Source organism: Micropterus salmoides, unplaced genomic scaffold (assembly GCF_014851395.1).
Source record: "Micropterus salmoides isolate LMB-PRFRI ecotype aquatic unplaced genomic scaffold, ASM1485139v1 Ms_hic_scaffold_8, whole genome shotgun sequence".
Taxonomy (NCBI): domain Eukaryota; kingdom Metazoa; phylum Chordata; class Actinopteri; order Centrarchiformes; family Centrarchidae; genus Micropterus; species Micropterus salmoides.
The window spans coordinates 26,949,985-26,967,919 of record NW_024044570.1 but is presented as its reverse complement, the minus strand read 5'-3'; the positions used below and the strand labels follow the sequence as shown (position 1 = coordinate 26,967,919).

The following is a 17,935-nucleotide window of genomic DNA, read 5'->3' as shown; positions in this document are numbered from 1 at the left end:
TTAATGTTGACTTAAGCTAGGGGACAGAGCACTACTGCGCAAGGATATCTCTGAAATATGACTTATAACAAAAGCGTGGAGTAAATGTTTCCGGCGGTAACATGAAATGAGCACTGAATTCTATTGCAAAAGCTAAACTTCGCTTCAAACAATGGCTTTGCTTTTGTTTGTGAAGCTGATTGTCTCTACACTGTGACTGACATTTCAGCAGCCATGATGGATGGTGAGAACAGGCCGAGCACAAAACTACCACAGAAACAAACAGACAACACACAGACATAGCTGCTGGAGGTCAAGACTGAGGTCTTACGGGGACACAAAGAGAACAAACTCTTACCAATTCTATTCTTGCCTGTAAAAAAGGAAAAGGAATTTTATTGAGGTGAAGGAGATCAAATAAAATCACCTAAGACAGACATAGTTACTGTATTGATTGAGTGCGACTTAAACTCTTAGAAATGAAAAGAAAAATAAAGGGGAGAAGCAAAGAGAGAGGGAAAGGCAGCAGCTGATTAAAGCTTCTCGTCTGTGAAGTTCATTAATCAGAGAAAGGAAAGGAAGGAGCTACTTCTGATGAGCAGAACGCACACAGATCAAAACACAGGCAAAACGAATGATGCTACATTGCATAATGCTAAGTGTGTCTTACATACAACCTACTTATAAACATTGTGGCGCAGCATATACAGTCCCAGGCGGAGATTAATCAATAACAAAACAGAGACCATTCCTCTGTGGGTGAGTCAGGCTGTAGTCTTTGTGCCTGACTGCCTCTGGCTCCAGCACGTAGTCACTGAGTGGCAGAGCAGGCTTGAATCTATCAACAAGCTGTCAGATAGAGTAACTTCAGAAATATCTCCCCCACTCCTATTCCCTTCTCCCTCCTCTCGCTGGACTTTTTTTGACCACCAGTAGAGTTCCTACCAGGTGTTTCTTTTACCCTCACTGTTCCCCTCTGTAATCTTTATGTCACTGCTTGGGTTGACGCTGCACTTTTCCTCAGTCTTTCTCTGCTTTATCTTTTTTTTCCACCACTTGACTGTCTCCTCTGCCCTTAGTCTGACCCTCCTGTCAATCAATTCATGGCAGCTTGAGTTGCTTTCTCTTTATCTCTTTATGTCTGCCCAATCCCTTCAGCTTCCTCCGTCCCCTCCCCCCACATATTTGCTCTCTGTGTTTGGAGGAGTGATGTGAGTGTTGCCAAGGCCACTTGCCATTTAAAACATTGATGGGGACCTTACGGGTCTGCTTGCTGTCGCTGGGTGTGGCGTGGGCTCTGAGGTTCTCAGTTGATTCCTGCTCACTGGAACGCTCACTTACTACCGAGTCACCGTCGGACGGCGAGATCCTACCCGGAGAACACGAACATGAACACACACACACACACGTATAATAAAAGAACACGTTACATGCTGAAATGCCATGTGTAAACTCAGAAAGGTAAAAGGTGGGGGGTTTTCTATTAAGAAATGTTAATATGATTTAAAGCTTGTACTGGAAAATGTGTGTCCTTGAAAGTATTTCCAAAGGCAGAATTATGACATTCTCAATTCATTTGTTCTTAGTAATAAGTGAGGAGAAACAACCAATGTCAATCCCACATTCCAATGAACTAATTATGGAAGTTAGCAATAACGCATAACTCCTTTACTAATGTTTAGATGTTGTCTTTTGTTCAGGACAGTTAGGGGGACATGGTGGTAATGGTGTAAAAATTCTCCTGAACACATTATTACAATGCAAAACTGAAAAAACTCAAAATTATAATTTAATTATTAAAGCAGGTAAATACATTATGTGTATGTTATCATAACTTAATATAAGTTATATAGACAAACTGACAGAATGCAAGAGCAATAGAAGATCCCTCACTGTCTAGCGCATAAATAATTGATCTGAGGATCTGTCAAAAGCTTTTTGTCTGGATGACTGACCCAAATGCGGTGAGTGGAAAATCAGAGTGATGGGTAAAAAAACAAGCTCTATGAAATATCTAAATAAATATCTTAATATCTGTATTGGGTTGATGATTAAAACCAACTGTGAGTAAAGAGTGAGTTTTATGACCAGGTGCTGGATAAAGAAAAACTAATCAGACCTCTTGACCATCACTAAGCAAAACACTAGTTAAATGAACTAGTAATGTTAATTCAGGTCCTCTTTTTGGTACTGTTTTTCTGTTACGTAACTTTATGACAGCATGGCCTATATAGACATAACCTGTAATTTAATGTTCTCAAAGAACTCATCATTAACAGTTTTCCCTGTACCATGAAAAAGCACTGACCTCTCTCGCCTCCGACCGCTGCGGGATGCCTTGGTAGAGGAGGCTGAGGTTTTGGATATGGGAGTGGGGATGTCGCCGTTCTCAGATGGAGTGAGGCCCTCTTTAATGGACATGGGCAGGGGTCCAGGGCCAGACCCTGGCGGAACAGACTCCTGAATCACCATGACATCATCCTTACTCTGCTGGCCAAGGTGCAGCTTGGCAAAGTCAAAGCCTTTCACACTGGGAGCCTGCAACTGAGGACAGAGGCAGAAGAGGAAAGACAGGAGGTTTAAGGAACAAAGGAATGGAAAGAAAGGTGGAAAGACATATGGGAGGAATTACAGAGGTCCGAGAGAGGGTGTGAGTAAAGATCAACAAGACCATGTATTAATAATACTGTGTATTAATGATATGTAATTGTAATAATTTAGTGTTAATCATCTTTAAGTGGAATAATATTTGAATAGGACATTGCTGCATGATGACATTAATCTGCAGTTTAAGCCACGGTGGCAAATAGTTTAGACAGTGAATAGATGTCCAGGAGGGACAGACACACATTAAGGGACAGGAAGAGAAGAGTCTGGGAACATTGTGCTGCTTGCTTTCATTTGAGGTGGTGAGGGACGGAGGCTGTAGATGGAAGCAGTGAGACTATTTGAGTGTAAATCCCTCGGGACTTTCCAACAGCAAAGGAGTAAAAACAGGATGTCAGATCTCAGTATGTGTGCTTGCAGTTTGTGAAACTCTGGTCTTATGACACTGAATTGTGTACACAAGGGGACAGAAGAGTGACATGAGATGTTTCTGTTAATTATACGTACACTCACTGAGTTTATTAATGCAAAATGTCTGGCTTAGAAGAGGCATGTTGGTATAAAACTGCTAATCCAGTGTCATGCTGCTAATCCAGAGAGAGAGAGTGTGTGTATGTGTTTGTCTGTGCTGCTCTGCACGGCACATAAACAAGGCCAGTCGGAACAAGTGAAAGCAAAAAGCTGGAGCTGAAATAGCGAAAGAAAACACACAGCTAGTCATGTACTCACTAATTACAACTTAGCCTGGTCTAATTGTAAATGGGGGAATCGTAACAGTTGACACATGCAAAATGACATCTATAAATCTACTACTTCACAACATATTGATAACTATATATTCCATAGGATCTCAAGGCTATAAACACACCACTATTCCAGTCCACAGGGAAGTCCACCATAATGTGTAATACTGGATTTTCTGTGTCTAGACATTACAACTGTGTAAAGGAAGATCCTAATGTCTATTGACAAACACAAGAACTAGTCTCTATGGCTACTGAACAATATACCTCTGCCATTGCTTTCCTTCCTTTAGTTAACACTTTCATTTTGTCTTCTTTCTCCATCTCTCCTGTTTTCATTATCATTGCTTTCCTCTCTTGTCTCCTTTGCTCATCTGGTTTAATTCCTTTCTGTTTAAAGCTCTCCCTTTCCTGATCTTTGTCCTCATCTTCGTCCTCCTCCTCCTCTTCTTCTTCTTCTTCTTCTTCTTCCTCCTCTTCCTCCTCTTCTTCTTCTTCTTCGTCCTCCTCACTGCTCATACTGTGTTTGCTCTTGAGAGGAGCTGGTCTCTAAGCAGAAGCAATGGTGAATAGCATAAATACTTTGAGGGATGATACTATTGTCTCTGTTTCTTACATATCCCAAAACTCAAAAGCTGGACTATTAACTGCTGACTAGTGTTGTTATTTATATAACTGTGCAAGAATTGAACAACTACTATTCAGACAGCAAACACACACATAAACTAAGTATCTGCTATATCTTCTAGAAACCACCAGACACTGCTCTGTACCTTCCCTCTTTTAACCTCCTCCTCCTCCTCTTCCTCCTCCTCCTCTTCTTCTTCATACTCCTCTTCCTCTTCCTCATACTCCCCCTCACTAAACTCTATGTCCTTTTTAGTTGGAGGGAGTATCTGGTGAAGAGAGGTCCTTGATTCTCTGAATGAGGTAGTAGACTGAGAGAGGGGGAGTGATGTTAAGTGACAGATGATTGTGTTAAGCAGAGAAGGCAGGGTAAGTCATAGTTACTTCTGCACATTTGATTCTTTCATTTAACCCAATGTGAAAGATCAGCCAGTAAGCTAACAAACACACACGCCCCACAAACAGGCTGGTATTTCTGTGTCAGCAACATCTAAATTCACGGATGAAAGAATCACTGGGACTAGACTGTGAAGCGGCAGTTGAGAAAAAGCTCTGCAGGTGTGTGCTACTTGGAGATCCAGTTACTGCTGTGCTACAGAGAATGCAAAGCTCTCTGCCACTGTTGTTGGTCATTGCAACACAGCAGAAATGCCACACGCCTGTGCACACCATACATGACAAACTTGGAACTGAAACAAAAGTTTATTCCCATCCCTTACATGAAAACAAAACAAAAAAGACCTAAACACTGCATGATAGCTGGGCTTTTAAAATGTTAGCTATTGGTAGTGATTTAAAGTATAAAGTTGCACTATTGTGCAGTTCACTGTGTGTCAAATTAATTTTACTTTGGTAAAACTAACATCACCAGCCCAGAATATAATTCAGGGTCACAGAACTATTTCTTGGTCTAAAGTTGACTGAATTGATTTTAGCAAAGACTACAGCATAGAGCATGTCATTTCATTATTGTTTAAAGATATTACTTCATCTGGATGTATGTTATGAGGGAGCAGCAAAGAGCAGAAGGAATCTTTCTTTGTCAATTAACTTTAGGGCAGAAGGCACATGTGCTTTAAAGTAAGAGAGAGGTAATACAAAGACAGGAAAAAGCCTCAGAGCAGTCAAATGGCATTGTTTCTATTTCAAGTCAAGGCAAAAAAAGAAGGAGAAGCTATTTGATTTTCACAAACTGGAAATAAAATGAGTATGTAAGGACATTTTGAATGAGATAAAAGAGCAGCCCATTTCATGAACTACCAGCACCATGACTTTTAATCCAGCCCATGTCCTCTAATAAGTATCTCTGGGATCATTAAAGTTTTACTAATCTAATCTAAAAGAAGAAATGGTCAAGTTCAGATTCTGCTCAGTCCTCCAGCACATCTGTGGCAATGATAGATACACCAAATTAATTAGCAATCCATGTGACAGTGGTCCCATCTTTCTGGCTCTCCACATCAGCTGCCTTGAACATTTCTGTGCAGAACACATAATGTTTGGGAAACTGGCTTGGACATTAACACAAGTGAACATAATGTAACACCTTAAATACATAGGTCAGCAAGTTGTGTGTGATATGTACAGTAATGTGTACAGTAATGTACATAACAGTGATGTGATTATCACTGTCCATCAACCATGGGCCGCCTTTTTTGGTTGAACTTTTCTTAAATTAGATGTGCTTTCTTGCTGAGAGTTTGATGAGAAGATCAATACCACTTTCATATCTGGGAGGATTGCAGGGGGACACAGCTAGCCTGGTTAACACCAAAGCTACAAAATATGCCTACCAGCATCTCTAAAGATCACTAGTTAACATTGTTAAATCTGAACACTAACTGAAATTTTTAACCACAAACTGTGTTTTACGGGGAGTTGCAGGTTGGAACTATTTCTCTCCCAAAAACGATTCCTATAACGTCGTAATATATAAAATAATACCTTAATATTGGAAACCTACTGAAATACTGTCTATGAAGATTCTCAGTCATCCAGGTCATAGTTATCCAACGAAGGTTAAAATCAAGGGCAACTGGACTTGGTTGAAGATACTGGAAGACGTTTCGTCCCTCATCCGAAGGACTTCTTCAGTTCTGACTGACTGGCAGGGAAACTCAGCTATTTAACCTCAGTGGGGTCGTTATCCCCGGGTCATCGATACCGCTGGTTCGTTAGTGTTCCTTGTTGCTGTGACGACAGTCGTTACAGTCGTTAAGACTACCGGTGGCCAAGACTGAACGACCATCGTTGGTATCCTCACCTGAGGCCAATAGGTTACGTTTGTTGAGTTTCCTGGGAAGTGATGAAAGGACAGCATTGTAAGTGGGGGATAAGTGGTGGCGTAGACCCCCTCCTCTGTTCAATGACGGCTTCTCAACCCTGGTGTAGATGGGCTTCCTTGACACCTCTTTCAAACCATCTGAGTCAGTCAGAACTGAAGAAGTCCTTTGGATGAGGGACGAAACGTCTCCAGTATCTTCAACCAAGTCCAGTTGCCCTTGATTTTAACCTTCGTTGGATAACTACTGAAATACTGTTTTCTCTTCTTCATGAAGGATATTACAATTACTTTCAACTTACATATTTCACATATTTAAAGAATGAACTGTACATCTGAAATGACACTGAAACACAAACATAATGAAGTCAGATGTGAAGTCAGACATTGCACAACACTGATCAGACTCTACCTTCTGTCTCTGCTGGATAGAGGTCATGGCGTCGGGCTGGAACTCCAGCTTGTCTGTACGACACAGTTTCCAGTACAGGATGGAAATGATGACGATGACCACAAGGAGTGGAATCACCACCCCAATGACGATCCACATGTTGTTGTTCTCAGCGTCAGAGGGTGAGGACGCAACCTTCTCCACAGCTAGACAGAGACATTGAGAGAGTGACTGTGAGTTTTTCATTTCAAGTTGAGCTTCATACACAAATGTTCACTATTGAGTCCTTTCATTTGTGTGTGTGGTTCAATATTTCAAGCATATTCTTTTATTCCCTTTAAGCCTATTTACAAACACCTTGGGAATGCAGCTAAACATGCAGTGTCGTTGGAATGCTGGCTCTTGTCTCACTGCTGTAATCTTCAATGCAGACCTTCATTAGTTTTAATTAACTCATTTTATCCCTTGGGAAAGTACCATAGGAGAACACAGACTGCACAGAGACAGAACTCCCTTGAGGGGCTCTCATTAGGCCTTCTTCCCTTGTTTAGATTCTTAATGAGGAGGACAGTCTTTTGATACTATGTGTACAAGGAGAGGTAGTAAGGTCAAATGTTACTATAAACATGCAAAAGAACACATGAAGCCAGCAGTTAACATGTATCCTTTTTTTTTTTTCTTATTTCGAGCTTGTAAACAATTTTCCTAATACTGTGCCCGTTTGTCTTTTTTTTTGTCACTATGTTTTAATACCTCCAACAGCTCTAATCAAGTGCAGCTACCTTGAAAACTTACTTTGAGCTGTGCAATTCACATAACAAATTGCAAAAGGTCCTTGCAGTACACCTATACCAACAAAACAACAATGGTAACAGTAACAACATTAAGGATACAATAATTATTCACAATAAATAGGTAAGTCCCTTCTTTTTTTGGTAAAAAAACACATCTTATTAATCACTACATTGCTTTGTTGACCTCGAATGTTTTGTAAGAAGTACTCACGCTGTGCCAAAATGCCCTGGACACGATAACCCAAGATGATGGCAGCCCTTTGAACATCCAGGCTGTTGAGTAGGTTGGCTGCTTGAACTGCAAGCATCCTCTGACCACTGGGACCCTCCACAAAATACACTATCTCCAAGGGATGGTCCACACCCACCAGACGGCTCGTACTTACAACCTGTGATGAGAAAAGAAAAGCACAAAGGTACAGTGATTATTTGCCCGACCATCTACATGAAATCATGTGGAGTACGAATTAGAAACTTATTTTTAACAGTTCAGATGACGCAAGAGTCACATGAAGATTTATAATATAACAGGTTTGGTCTGAACAAATATCCAATACTTAATAAGATGTAAATCTTTGTCATCAAAACAGCTTTAATTAATCTCTGAACACTGTTATCCAAGTCTTGAATTGCTTGAGTTGAGCTACTGAGTATAAATATGTGATAAAAGAGATGGAAATCTGTTTCTTATAAATGTTAGGAAGTTTGAATCTGGCAATTGGCGAGATCACAGAAAATTATGTCTTAGTGTGACCTTCACTTCAATTCCAGCAAAATTAACATTATTTGTGTGACGTGTTTTAACTTAGACTAGTGTTCGACCGATATATGTTTTTTTTAATGGCCGATGCAGATATTTAGAGAGCAGGGTGGCCGATGGCTGACATATAACGCCAATATCAAAACAAAGAAAAGTCATGTATAATTCCATTATTCTATGCAGAGTACAATATACATGTAATTTTAGCCAGTAACGTGTTGTTTTAGATGAAATTCTTTTTAATTAATGAACCTTCAAAAAAAAAATCATTGGGTTATGCTGTACATGACAGAAAGTGACTGGTGTTTAAATGGTATTGTTATTGTCATTCAACTGCATAATTCTTGACAGTATAACATATATCAAAATGCTAGCCAGTAATGGTTTTAGTTTAGATCTGCTCATCTGTCATTTAGGCTGGTATATCAGCCTTGTGAATGCAGGCATCTCAAAATGCCAGATATCGGCCCAATTAATCGATCTGCTGATTAATCAGTCTCTCGCTAATTTTGAGGTTTCCATCTGTAAATGTTTCCCGACCACAACATTTGAGTCTAATAGACAGTGCTCAAGCAACTGGAAAAGAGGTGCTTCCAAAAATGAACATAGGATCCATTGAAAGTGAAGCACTAGTCTCTCTACATTAAAAATGGAAAGTCTAATGAATGTCCTAATGTGCAATGTGTCACAATTTCAATAATAAAAATTACTTTTTAATGGAGAGTGTGATCCCTAATTTTGTATGGAACCCTGCAAACGTTAATCATTTTTGAGTTTTTGTGACTGCAGAAACTTAAATTCAGGCACCAACTATGTGGCTTACTTAGTTGCCATGTGCTGTATTGAAACTTACTATACAAGTCCCCAATGAAACATCCCAGTGAAACTACACATTCAAGGACTCTCTCTCTGATCTGTCTGAATTTTAAAAAAAAACTTACAGAAATAAATGTCAATTTTTAGTGTATGTATTTCTATGTATTGTAACATCACATGTAACACCTAACATGACTCCTGTGTAGCTGTACTAGCAAGTCCTTTTAAATAACATGTTTCCATTATTTGGTCTATTACTTTGATGTATAAAAAATGTATACATAAAAAAATATATATATGATAGCACACTCATTATATATCAACTCGCGTTCTGTATTCCCATTTGAGTATTCACTGTTTAAATATTTCTCCATGTTGTCTAATACGTCTGTGTGTGTGCAGTCTCCCTCTGTGTGCCCTGAGGCGCATCACAGTCTGCTGTCTACATTACTGGAAAGAGTAAAGCGCAGGTCATGCATGGGTTGACAAAGAAAAACGGCTGGGCAGGCTCCCTCATCCAGAGTCTAACCCAGTCCATGCACGGTTATTAGAGTGGAAAGATGGCAGCGTGAATGTGTGTGTTATTGCATGACCACAACCCCTTCTTTTATCTGTCTAGGCAGACTCATAAAGTATTCTCATAGGTGACAACACCACACTGATTCTGTCATGACAGTCTAGGGCATCTGTCTGAGATATGTGCATGTATATGTGTGTGTGTGCAAGAGAGCGAGACAAAGGATTCTTCTTAAGTTCTGAGTCATCTCACTCTCATTATATCGCACACACACACTCAGAGATGAGCGTTTCTGAAATGTAAAAAAAAAAAAAAAAGATAGAAAGAAAAAGACCAAACTAGCCTACCTAATGACAGTATTCTACCAAGGCTGGAATGAACACAAGCACATAATAAGACTTCTATGTATCACACATATTCATATTTGTTACTGTGAAGAAAAATATTATTTTGAAAGGTAGCAAGAATGCCAAAGCCTAAAATTAGAGATCTAAATTTAGCACAGAGACAGACACTAAATGTTCACCACCAATATGGTCCTCCATTCTCCTAAATTACTCTGTGGGTTTTATGGAGACCATTTATGGAGGCAGAAAGGTCAGAAAGAGTCAGGCTGCTCTGCAGCAAAGGATGGTATTTATCACTCTGACAGCCCCCCTGTTTAAAGACCACCATATGCAGTCAGACTTCATGAGAGATCAAATATGCATCTCTTGTCTCTCATAACAAGTCTCTTTATGTTTTGCTCTCCCTCTTCCACTGATTTGTGAATCTTTTACCTACCCGTCACTGTATCTCTTCCTCCATAATGCCTACCCTCTCAACAACAGACACACACTCTAATCATCCCGACTGCAGGATAAGAAACAGAGCAAGAGAAACAATTAATAATTGATCTGCTCTTAGCAGCTCTGTGGCTCACATGAGCCATCAAGTAACAGGACCAGAGAAATGAGGAAGAGCAGAAAGAACAAGGACTCATGAGGTTGTGGTCTGTGAGTGGCTTGCCTCTGGGCTGAATGGGATGCTGTTGTCATGGAGACAGAGCCCTATCCTGTCTCCTTTGAGATGAGCAGAGCAGGTGTGGAGAGAACCCACAAAAGCTAGAGCCTGATTAGTAAAGCAGTAAGGCTTTCAGTGGTTACAAACACTGCAACGCTCACATAATGAGGCCTCAGTACTCAAGCAAGGTAGTTAGAGAGAGCTTGCATCAGGGAATAATGATATAAATGGTACAAGGAAGGAAGCCTTTTTAAGATTTTGTGAGTAATCCATTAACAAACTTCCTGTTAAAGACTTTTGAAAGTTTTGTTCTATAATGAACAAGATATTAAACTAGTATTTCTATTGTATACTATATACTGTTTCCAGAGACAAATATTGCAAGCTTATCGTGAACATACACCATACAGTCTGGTATTGAGTTTTGATGAAAAATGTGACTGGTTTCTTATTTAGTTTAACTTATTTTGAGAATTTTTAAAAACAGACAGAATGTTGAAAAAAAGACGACAAGAACAGCAACTGAACGGTTCAAGATAAAGTCACTTGACTAAAGGCAACACATTCTGTAAACTTCTATTTCATACAAGTGAAATTATCTGTCCGACCATTTCACCCCCCAAAACTGACATGAAAATACAATACTTACATTTCTTGGTAGATTTTGCACCATATGTATTATCTTATCCAAAGGCTTACAGCTGTAAATACATCTAAGTACAGCAATAAATATATACATTGTACCTGAACACTGCTGTTTCCTATAGTGGTTGCTCTCCTTACACGTCTGACTAATCCCATTGCCTCCCCGAGTAACATGGCCACCCGACGCTCCATGCTGGCTTGGAAGATCCTCTCATTCACTTTCTGGTCCAGCACACCCAGGAGCACTATGTACACAGACAACAGAAATAACACACAGAATATTGGCACAAAAAGGTCTCAAGTACAGTACCAGCTTTTCACCATGCCAAGAAGTGAAACAATGATACCTGTTCTGACCCAGGAGGAGCGAAGCAAATGGCTGGTGTTCAACTCTGGGTAATGGAAAGCTGTTGGAAAAGGTACAAAATAATGTTTGTGATGTGATCAGAATCAGAAAACACTGATATAGCACCGGCTATTACAGTAAGTGAAATACGAGTAAGTGGAAATAGCTCAAATATAGAGGGACAACTCTGAGGTACTTACGCTCCGCAATCTGCAGTACTGGAAAGCCCATGTAATAGCTGAATTCCACAACTGTGAGCTTCATCAGAGCATTGCTGACCTCTGACCCCATCAAATAACCCCTTGAACTGCGCACAGTGAAGGTGATGTCCACCGGCTGCCTCACTAACCATTGTTCCTGATATTTAGGAGCGGCCATGGTGATGTTTACAATCTAAAACACAATCACACAGATATGTACTGTTCAGCAGACAGACGATTACGCAACAGAATGTACAAAACATTTTCCATTTTGCTGTTGATATAGTTTCTGGGAAAGCTTGTTTGTCTATTAAAGAGTTACAGTGAAGTTCATTATCTTAAGATCATTGGCACCAGTGACTGTTAAGTAGAACACAGAATTTAGCAGGTTTTGGCAGGGGCACAGTTTGCTAGTTGTTCATAAAACATGCTGCAACAAATGCTTGGTTAATCCTTACATTTATTCCTACTAAATGACTATAATACAGGCATCAGTGTAATAGGATTACACAAAACTATTGAAGCCTACCAACCACATAGCCAAATAAGCTCTTTATTAACAAACAGTAATCTTCCTTAATACTCAACAACTAGAGCATGAACCCCTTCAAGTGCACATATCCAAGAAAAGTATCCTGGGGTCTTGTACATGTGAGTGATGGTAAGGTGGACAATGAGGTCATGGAAAGGAATGAGCTGAGCTTGAAGGTGTCTGAACCCTTGCCTGTGGTCATAATCTCTGCAACAAGACCGAAAGACTGAGATTGTGGATACAGCTGGCCAAAACGAGCTTCCCTTGCTGGGTGTCTGTGCTCACAGGGTGCTTGGAAAGCCAAGAAAAGCCTGTAGTAGAATAGCCTCTCTTGTGAGGTGATTTGGGCCTCTTATCAGAATGAGATCCAACAGTAAAAACTGGAGAATATGGATGGGAAGAGTGATTTCCAGATTACTATGCTTACCATGATATCGCCACAGAGACCTAATAAATGATGGAAAATGAATGGATGAACAGATTGAGCATGAATCTGATTGTGACAAACCAAACTAGTTTGTCACAATCAGAATTGAGGTCTTAGAGAGAACAGTGATCTTAATAAACTAGTTTTCTCCAACTCCTCAGGCAATCATTTCTGCCGCAATTCATTTACCATAAGTCCAAAAGCCTCAACAACAGCTTTAGTTTACAAAGCAATATCCCAATAAAAGTCAGCCTGTGCTGCAGCAATCACAGTCATCCACTAGTTAAATGACTTGAGGCGGTGTCCAACAATCAAATGTCCAGCAATCCAAGTTTATTATTAAGATTTCTCTGTATGACAAAAAAGCTGTTTAGTTAAGCTACAGCTTCCACTAGAGGTAAGCAGCTCTAGCAGACAAGGGCTTTTATTCAGAAGGCTTGAGCTTATCAGTACATTCAGTCATTCAGCTTTGAGGTGTGAAGCCACAATGAAATGCACCCTAATGAAAACATCTCATGGGAGGCTACTTATGCTTTCCTGCCTTCTGGTGTCACTCACATGCACTGTGAAGTTGGTTGAGTCCTTTGAGCGTCGACGCACTTCTGCAAATGCCATGGTCAAACCTTTCTCAATGCTCTCACTGAAGTTGCAGAACCGCACATCTATATGACTGGGAACAAACTGCAGCACTGCATGGAGTGAAAACAAGGAGAGTTTTAGATCAAGTTTAAAAACTAAAGGTTATCACAGACAATTTAAATGTTGCCAGCAAGACAGCTTGCTGAAAGGTCATTTACCTGTGTGGATTTGATATTTACTGTCTGGTGTTGTCCAGTTAGGAGACACAGATAGGAAGCGGCGCACAGACCTTCGCAGAGCATTGACGACAGATATGGCTGTGTACACAACTGGACCAGACACCACCCGAAACACAAACTTTGGTGGGGGGTTCACAACCTTCACAGACAAAGCAGGATATATGACATAGACAGATCACACATTACAGTCATTCATTCCAAGTAAAGTGGCTTGTGTTATAAGCAGCTGATGTTTTTGAGAAGTCACTGCGGTCTTTGGATCTCAATGTGACTGCTCTCTGTGGTTTGTTTATCATAGAGCCACTGATATAAACTTGGGAAATGGTCTGGCCTTCATGGTTAATCTGCACCACTATAATGTAATGTAATGTAATGTACACACACACACACACACACACACACACACACACACCCACTGTATGTGATGTTACACGGCAGGTGATCCACTCCAGAATCACTAAATATTCTATTTTACATTAAAATGTAACTATGCTGCCATTGCATTTCCTTCTTAATTGCCAATAGATGGCTAACACCTTGCACAGCATTAGATCAAAATGAATTAAATATCTTAACCCCTGTTGAGATAAATTTACCTGTAGTTCCACTGACTTGTTGAATTCCCCTTTTAGAATATCTCTCACTTGAGATTTGGCATATCCAACAGTGGCCCCGGAAGGAAAGCCTTCAGAAGAACGCATAAGCATGGTTATTATAAGTTTTTTTTCTGTAATATAATACAAAACATAATTGAAGGCCAAACTTACCAATTTCTACTAAATACTCAGGCTTTTCAAAGTTGCAGAGGTACTGTCTTGATGTCGGTGCTGTAGTTGTGGTGGTGGTAGAGATGATTTTGACACTAGTTGAGGCTTCAGTGGTGGCAGTGGTTCTACTTGTGGCTTGATGAGAAGTAGTGGTGTCAGTTGTAGTTGTGGGTACAGCAGAGACTGTATTAGCTTCACTGCTAGTTGAGATCAAGGTCACTGTGGCTGGGATGTCAACTCCATCTTCAGTCACCCCCTGATCACCCAATACGACTGGGGGGACATTCGATGTGGGTTCAGTTGAAACTAAAGTGACATTAAGAGTTTTTTCAGTTGTTAAAGTAGAGTCTTGGGGAGTTAGTTCTGTTGTACCAGCAGTGGTGTTGGCAGCAGGTTCAGTAGGAACAGGGGCGAAGGCTATGGTTACAGTTAAGACAGGAGTGGTGTGTATGGTACTCTGTGGGAATGACTCTGTAACAAACCAATGGACATCTGTCAGAGAGGAGGAAGACATTACATCATCTGGCAGCAATGGCGTGGCACTGAGTAGCATAGTTTCTATTAATACAGTTCTGTCCAGACCAACAGTTAGTGTAGGTGAAGACCAATCTGTGGTGGACACCTGACCACCCAAGGTGGAAGAGGAGGGATCAAAAAAATGGGTTGAGGCTATGGAAGGATCCAGAAATGGCTCAGTGGCATTAATGAGCTGAGGACTCTCCTCTGTGGTTACTACTATGGTTGGTTCATCATGTGGCTCAAACCCTGACAGGTCACTGGAGGACTCGTCCTCAGTCAATTTGGTATCATTAGTGAAGCTGCTGGTGGGTGTGAGATTTGTTGCACTGATGGACACCACGGTAACATTCCCTCTATGTTCAGCTCCAGCGTCTGAACTGTTGTTCTCTTTGGTCAACTGAGTGGTGTAATACTCCAAGCTGTTCATGTCAGGTAAGAGGACATCTGTCGGTTGAATTGTGAAAGTATCGAGCCAATCTATGTCTGATGCATCAGCCATATCACTGTTAGCTGTGGGAGTAGGTTCCAGTGTATAGTGAGTTGTAGAGGAAAGAGAAATGGATTTTAGAGGAACAACAGTGCTGTATGTTGTCATGAGGCTGGGAGAAGGTGAGACATGAAGAGGATTCAAGGATGAAGGGGATATGCCCACTCTGGAAGGGAAAGATGTGTCATAGCTTTCTGTATAGTCCTCCAGATCATACGAGTCAGAGGGCACCTTGGTGACCAGAGAGTAATCCTCTCCATCTGAATTTAAGAATGACATTGTTTCCAAGTAGTCCCCAGACCCCCAGTCAAAGTCCATGGTGTTGGTGGGGTAGAAGTCCTCTGGAGAGATCTCTGTGGGTTTAGATGAAGGCGATGAAGGGTGGGGTGCAATGAAAGGCACATAGTAGCCAGGGGCCAGAATCTGATCTGGGTTGGGTAGCATGTTTATGTCACGGGGTGCTTCCTTTGCCTCCATGGGGGCACTGCTGGGGCTCAGCTGGTTCAAATCCAGTATTTTACTGTAAGATTCATCTGCCAGAGATTCAGTGAAATCTAGTTTAGGGGGCTCAAGAGGCTGACTAGGAAGTGAGGTCATGATTGCCAGTGTTTGCTCTGATGCACCACCCAGCTGCTTGGTGAAAGTTTCTTTCTGCTCAGAATTAAGACCTAGCTGAGGTGTTGCTGACCTTGTAAAAGCAGAGGTGCTTATTGATGTTTCGGATATATTTGACTGAGGCTGGAATTGGGGAGAAGTTGGAGAAAGAAAGGAAGATTGCTGGGCCAAATTTGTTCTGGTCAGCTTCCAGTCCGTGGTAAGTTTAGCAGGTGCCTCAAATTGTGGACTAGACCCCAATACAGGTTCGAAGGGGTTTGATGATGGAGAGGAAAGAGGAAGTGGTTCTTCTGCAAGGAGGTCACTTGCTGTGAAGGATTTTGAGTTTTCAGAATGTGTGATGTCAGCCGTCCTAACTTCATAGTTTGGTTCCAAAATGGATGGCAGGCCACCAGGTGAGTCTGTGCTCTCAAAGGCAGTATGATGTGAGGCTGGTAAGGCTGATGGTGATGACCTTGTTGAACTTGGAACATCTCCAAGAAATCCTATGTCGTGGTGTGAATTATCTGCAGTGGAACAAAGAATGCTTCAGTATTGAATGAAAGAAAGATGCATGGCTGACTTCAAACAAAGTGAATTACAGGCATAAAGTTGGGTTGCTTTTATTAACGGTTATCATTCACCCATCTTTTACTCACCAATATAGGGACCATAACTTAGTATAACTGAAGTGACATTAGATATCTCTACTTCTAATTTCTGGAAAATTATTTAGAAAAGGTTGTACACGATAACCTGTCTAAGATTTAATCAACTGTAATTTCATCACTTTTAGCAAAAATAGGATGGCCAAAAGGTTCAACAGAGAGGCAGGATGAGACCAAAATTAATGTTAAATTAATAAATTAGTGCTTCAAAAATTCCACAACTGTCACAAGCTCTGTTACGGTTCAAGGGCGGACCGCCATGGCCTGTACGTGACCCAACTTCAAACTTGGAAGCTGTAAGTGTTGCCGTGGTTTGTGTTGTTTTACTGTTTATTTTAAAGGTTAGCTAACTTGGCGTTAGCATATTGTGCGGCTAATGTGGCTAGCAGGCTCTACAATGTTGGACTAACGTTGTAATACTGGGGGCCAGTCGAGAGAAACTGAACGGTAAGCCTCATTTGAAGCTCACTAACTGACAAGAGTAGTGTGTTGGATGCCTGCAGCTGTTTTTCATGTTGCTTTCTGTGGAAATTTAGTTATAACGTTGCTACAGCGCAGTTGTTAGTTGTGGACAGCCAATTCTGCTCCGCACTAGTGATGGGCAGATCGATACTAAAGTATTGATATTTCTGATACCAACGTTTCCTGCTCTAGGATAGATACTCATTTAAAAGGATCGATATCTGGAGTTAAAAGGATAACATTTGGAGCGAGTGTGTGTTTTATCATAAATATCTTACTGTCACCAGGAAGGTATAATTATACTCGGTTGAACTACTTCTCCTTCCGCCTGTCAAAGTCATGCTTGCACTACGGCTCTGTGACGGAGTTTCTTTGAAGCGAGCCACTGCAGCCCTTAACATTTCCTGTGATTTAATACCGATTATGGCTGACACGTCTGGCTGTATCTTAGCTGTGAAGGTAATAATGATGCTGTGATGTCTGTGCAAAGACAGTGAAATACTCTGGCAACACTGAAAACTTCGGTAAACATCTGAGATATTGGTATCGGCAATACCAGCCTGGGTATTATTTGGTATTGGATCGTATACAAATTAAGGGGTATCGCATATAACTACTCCGCACCGCTGTGTTGTCTTTGCCTTCCTGTCTTTTAAAGAAAATCAGGACTGCAGAAAGTGAAAGAGTATACCCAAAGAGTGTGTGTGTGTGTGTGTGTGTGTGTGTGTGTGTGTGTGTGTGCGTGCGTGCGTGCGTGCGTGCCTTGCTGCGGGATGTACATTGACTTGATAGACATGCCCTGAAGGTAACGATAAAGCTAACGTTACGTGTGAAAAAGACACTGTCAAACTACAAAAATTAGTTTTCTTGGCAATGTTGTTGACTAGCACTCAGCAGCTACCTTGCTCCGACCATAAAGCTGCTGTTAGCGGTTCTCTGTGCAGTGAGGTGAG

General features: G+C 41.0%; 1 protein-coding gene across 4 annotated transcripts in view; it reads right to left on the bottom strand.

The window, feature by feature from the left end:
* si:ch211-1e14.1 (UPF0606 protein KIAA1549) overlaps positions 1 to 17,935 on the bottom strand; it is a 41,948-nt gene that overhangs the window by 8,819 nt on the left and 15,194 nt on the right. For 2 of the 4 annotated variants that reach the window (XM_038705921.1, XM_038705923.1), the window contains exons 3-13: positions 14,253 to 16,379; positions 14,082 to 14,170; positions 13,465 to 13,624; positions 13,226 to 13,356; positions 11,709 to 11,901; positions 11,510 to 11,569; positions 11,262 to 11,407; positions 7,634 to 7,811; positions 6,650 to 6,834; positions 2,288 to 2,523; positions 1,215 to 1,348 (exon numbers count right to left, since the gene is read on the bottom strand). In XM_038705921.1, the coding sequence (XP_038561849.1) occupies positions 1,215 to 1,348; positions 2,288 to 2,523; positions 6,650 to 6,834; positions 7,634 to 7,811; positions 11,262 to 11,407; positions 11,510 to 11,569; positions 11,709 to 11,901; positions 13,226 to 13,356; positions 13,465 to 13,624; positions 14,082 to 14,170; positions 14,253 to 16,379 (3,639 nt within the window). Of the gene's footprint in view, positions 1 to 1,214; positions 1,349 to 2,287; positions 2,524 to 3,596; positions 3,879 to 4,117; positions 4,268 to 6,649; positions 6,835 to 7,633; positions 7,812 to 11,261; positions 11,408 to 11,509; positions 11,570 to 11,708; positions 11,902 to 13,225; positions 13,357 to 13,464; positions 13,625 to 14,081; positions 14,171 to 14,252; positions 16,380 to 17,935 lie in introns of all 4 variants that reach the window. The other 2 variants (XM_038705924.1, XM_038705922.1) reach the window with 2 other exon arrangements.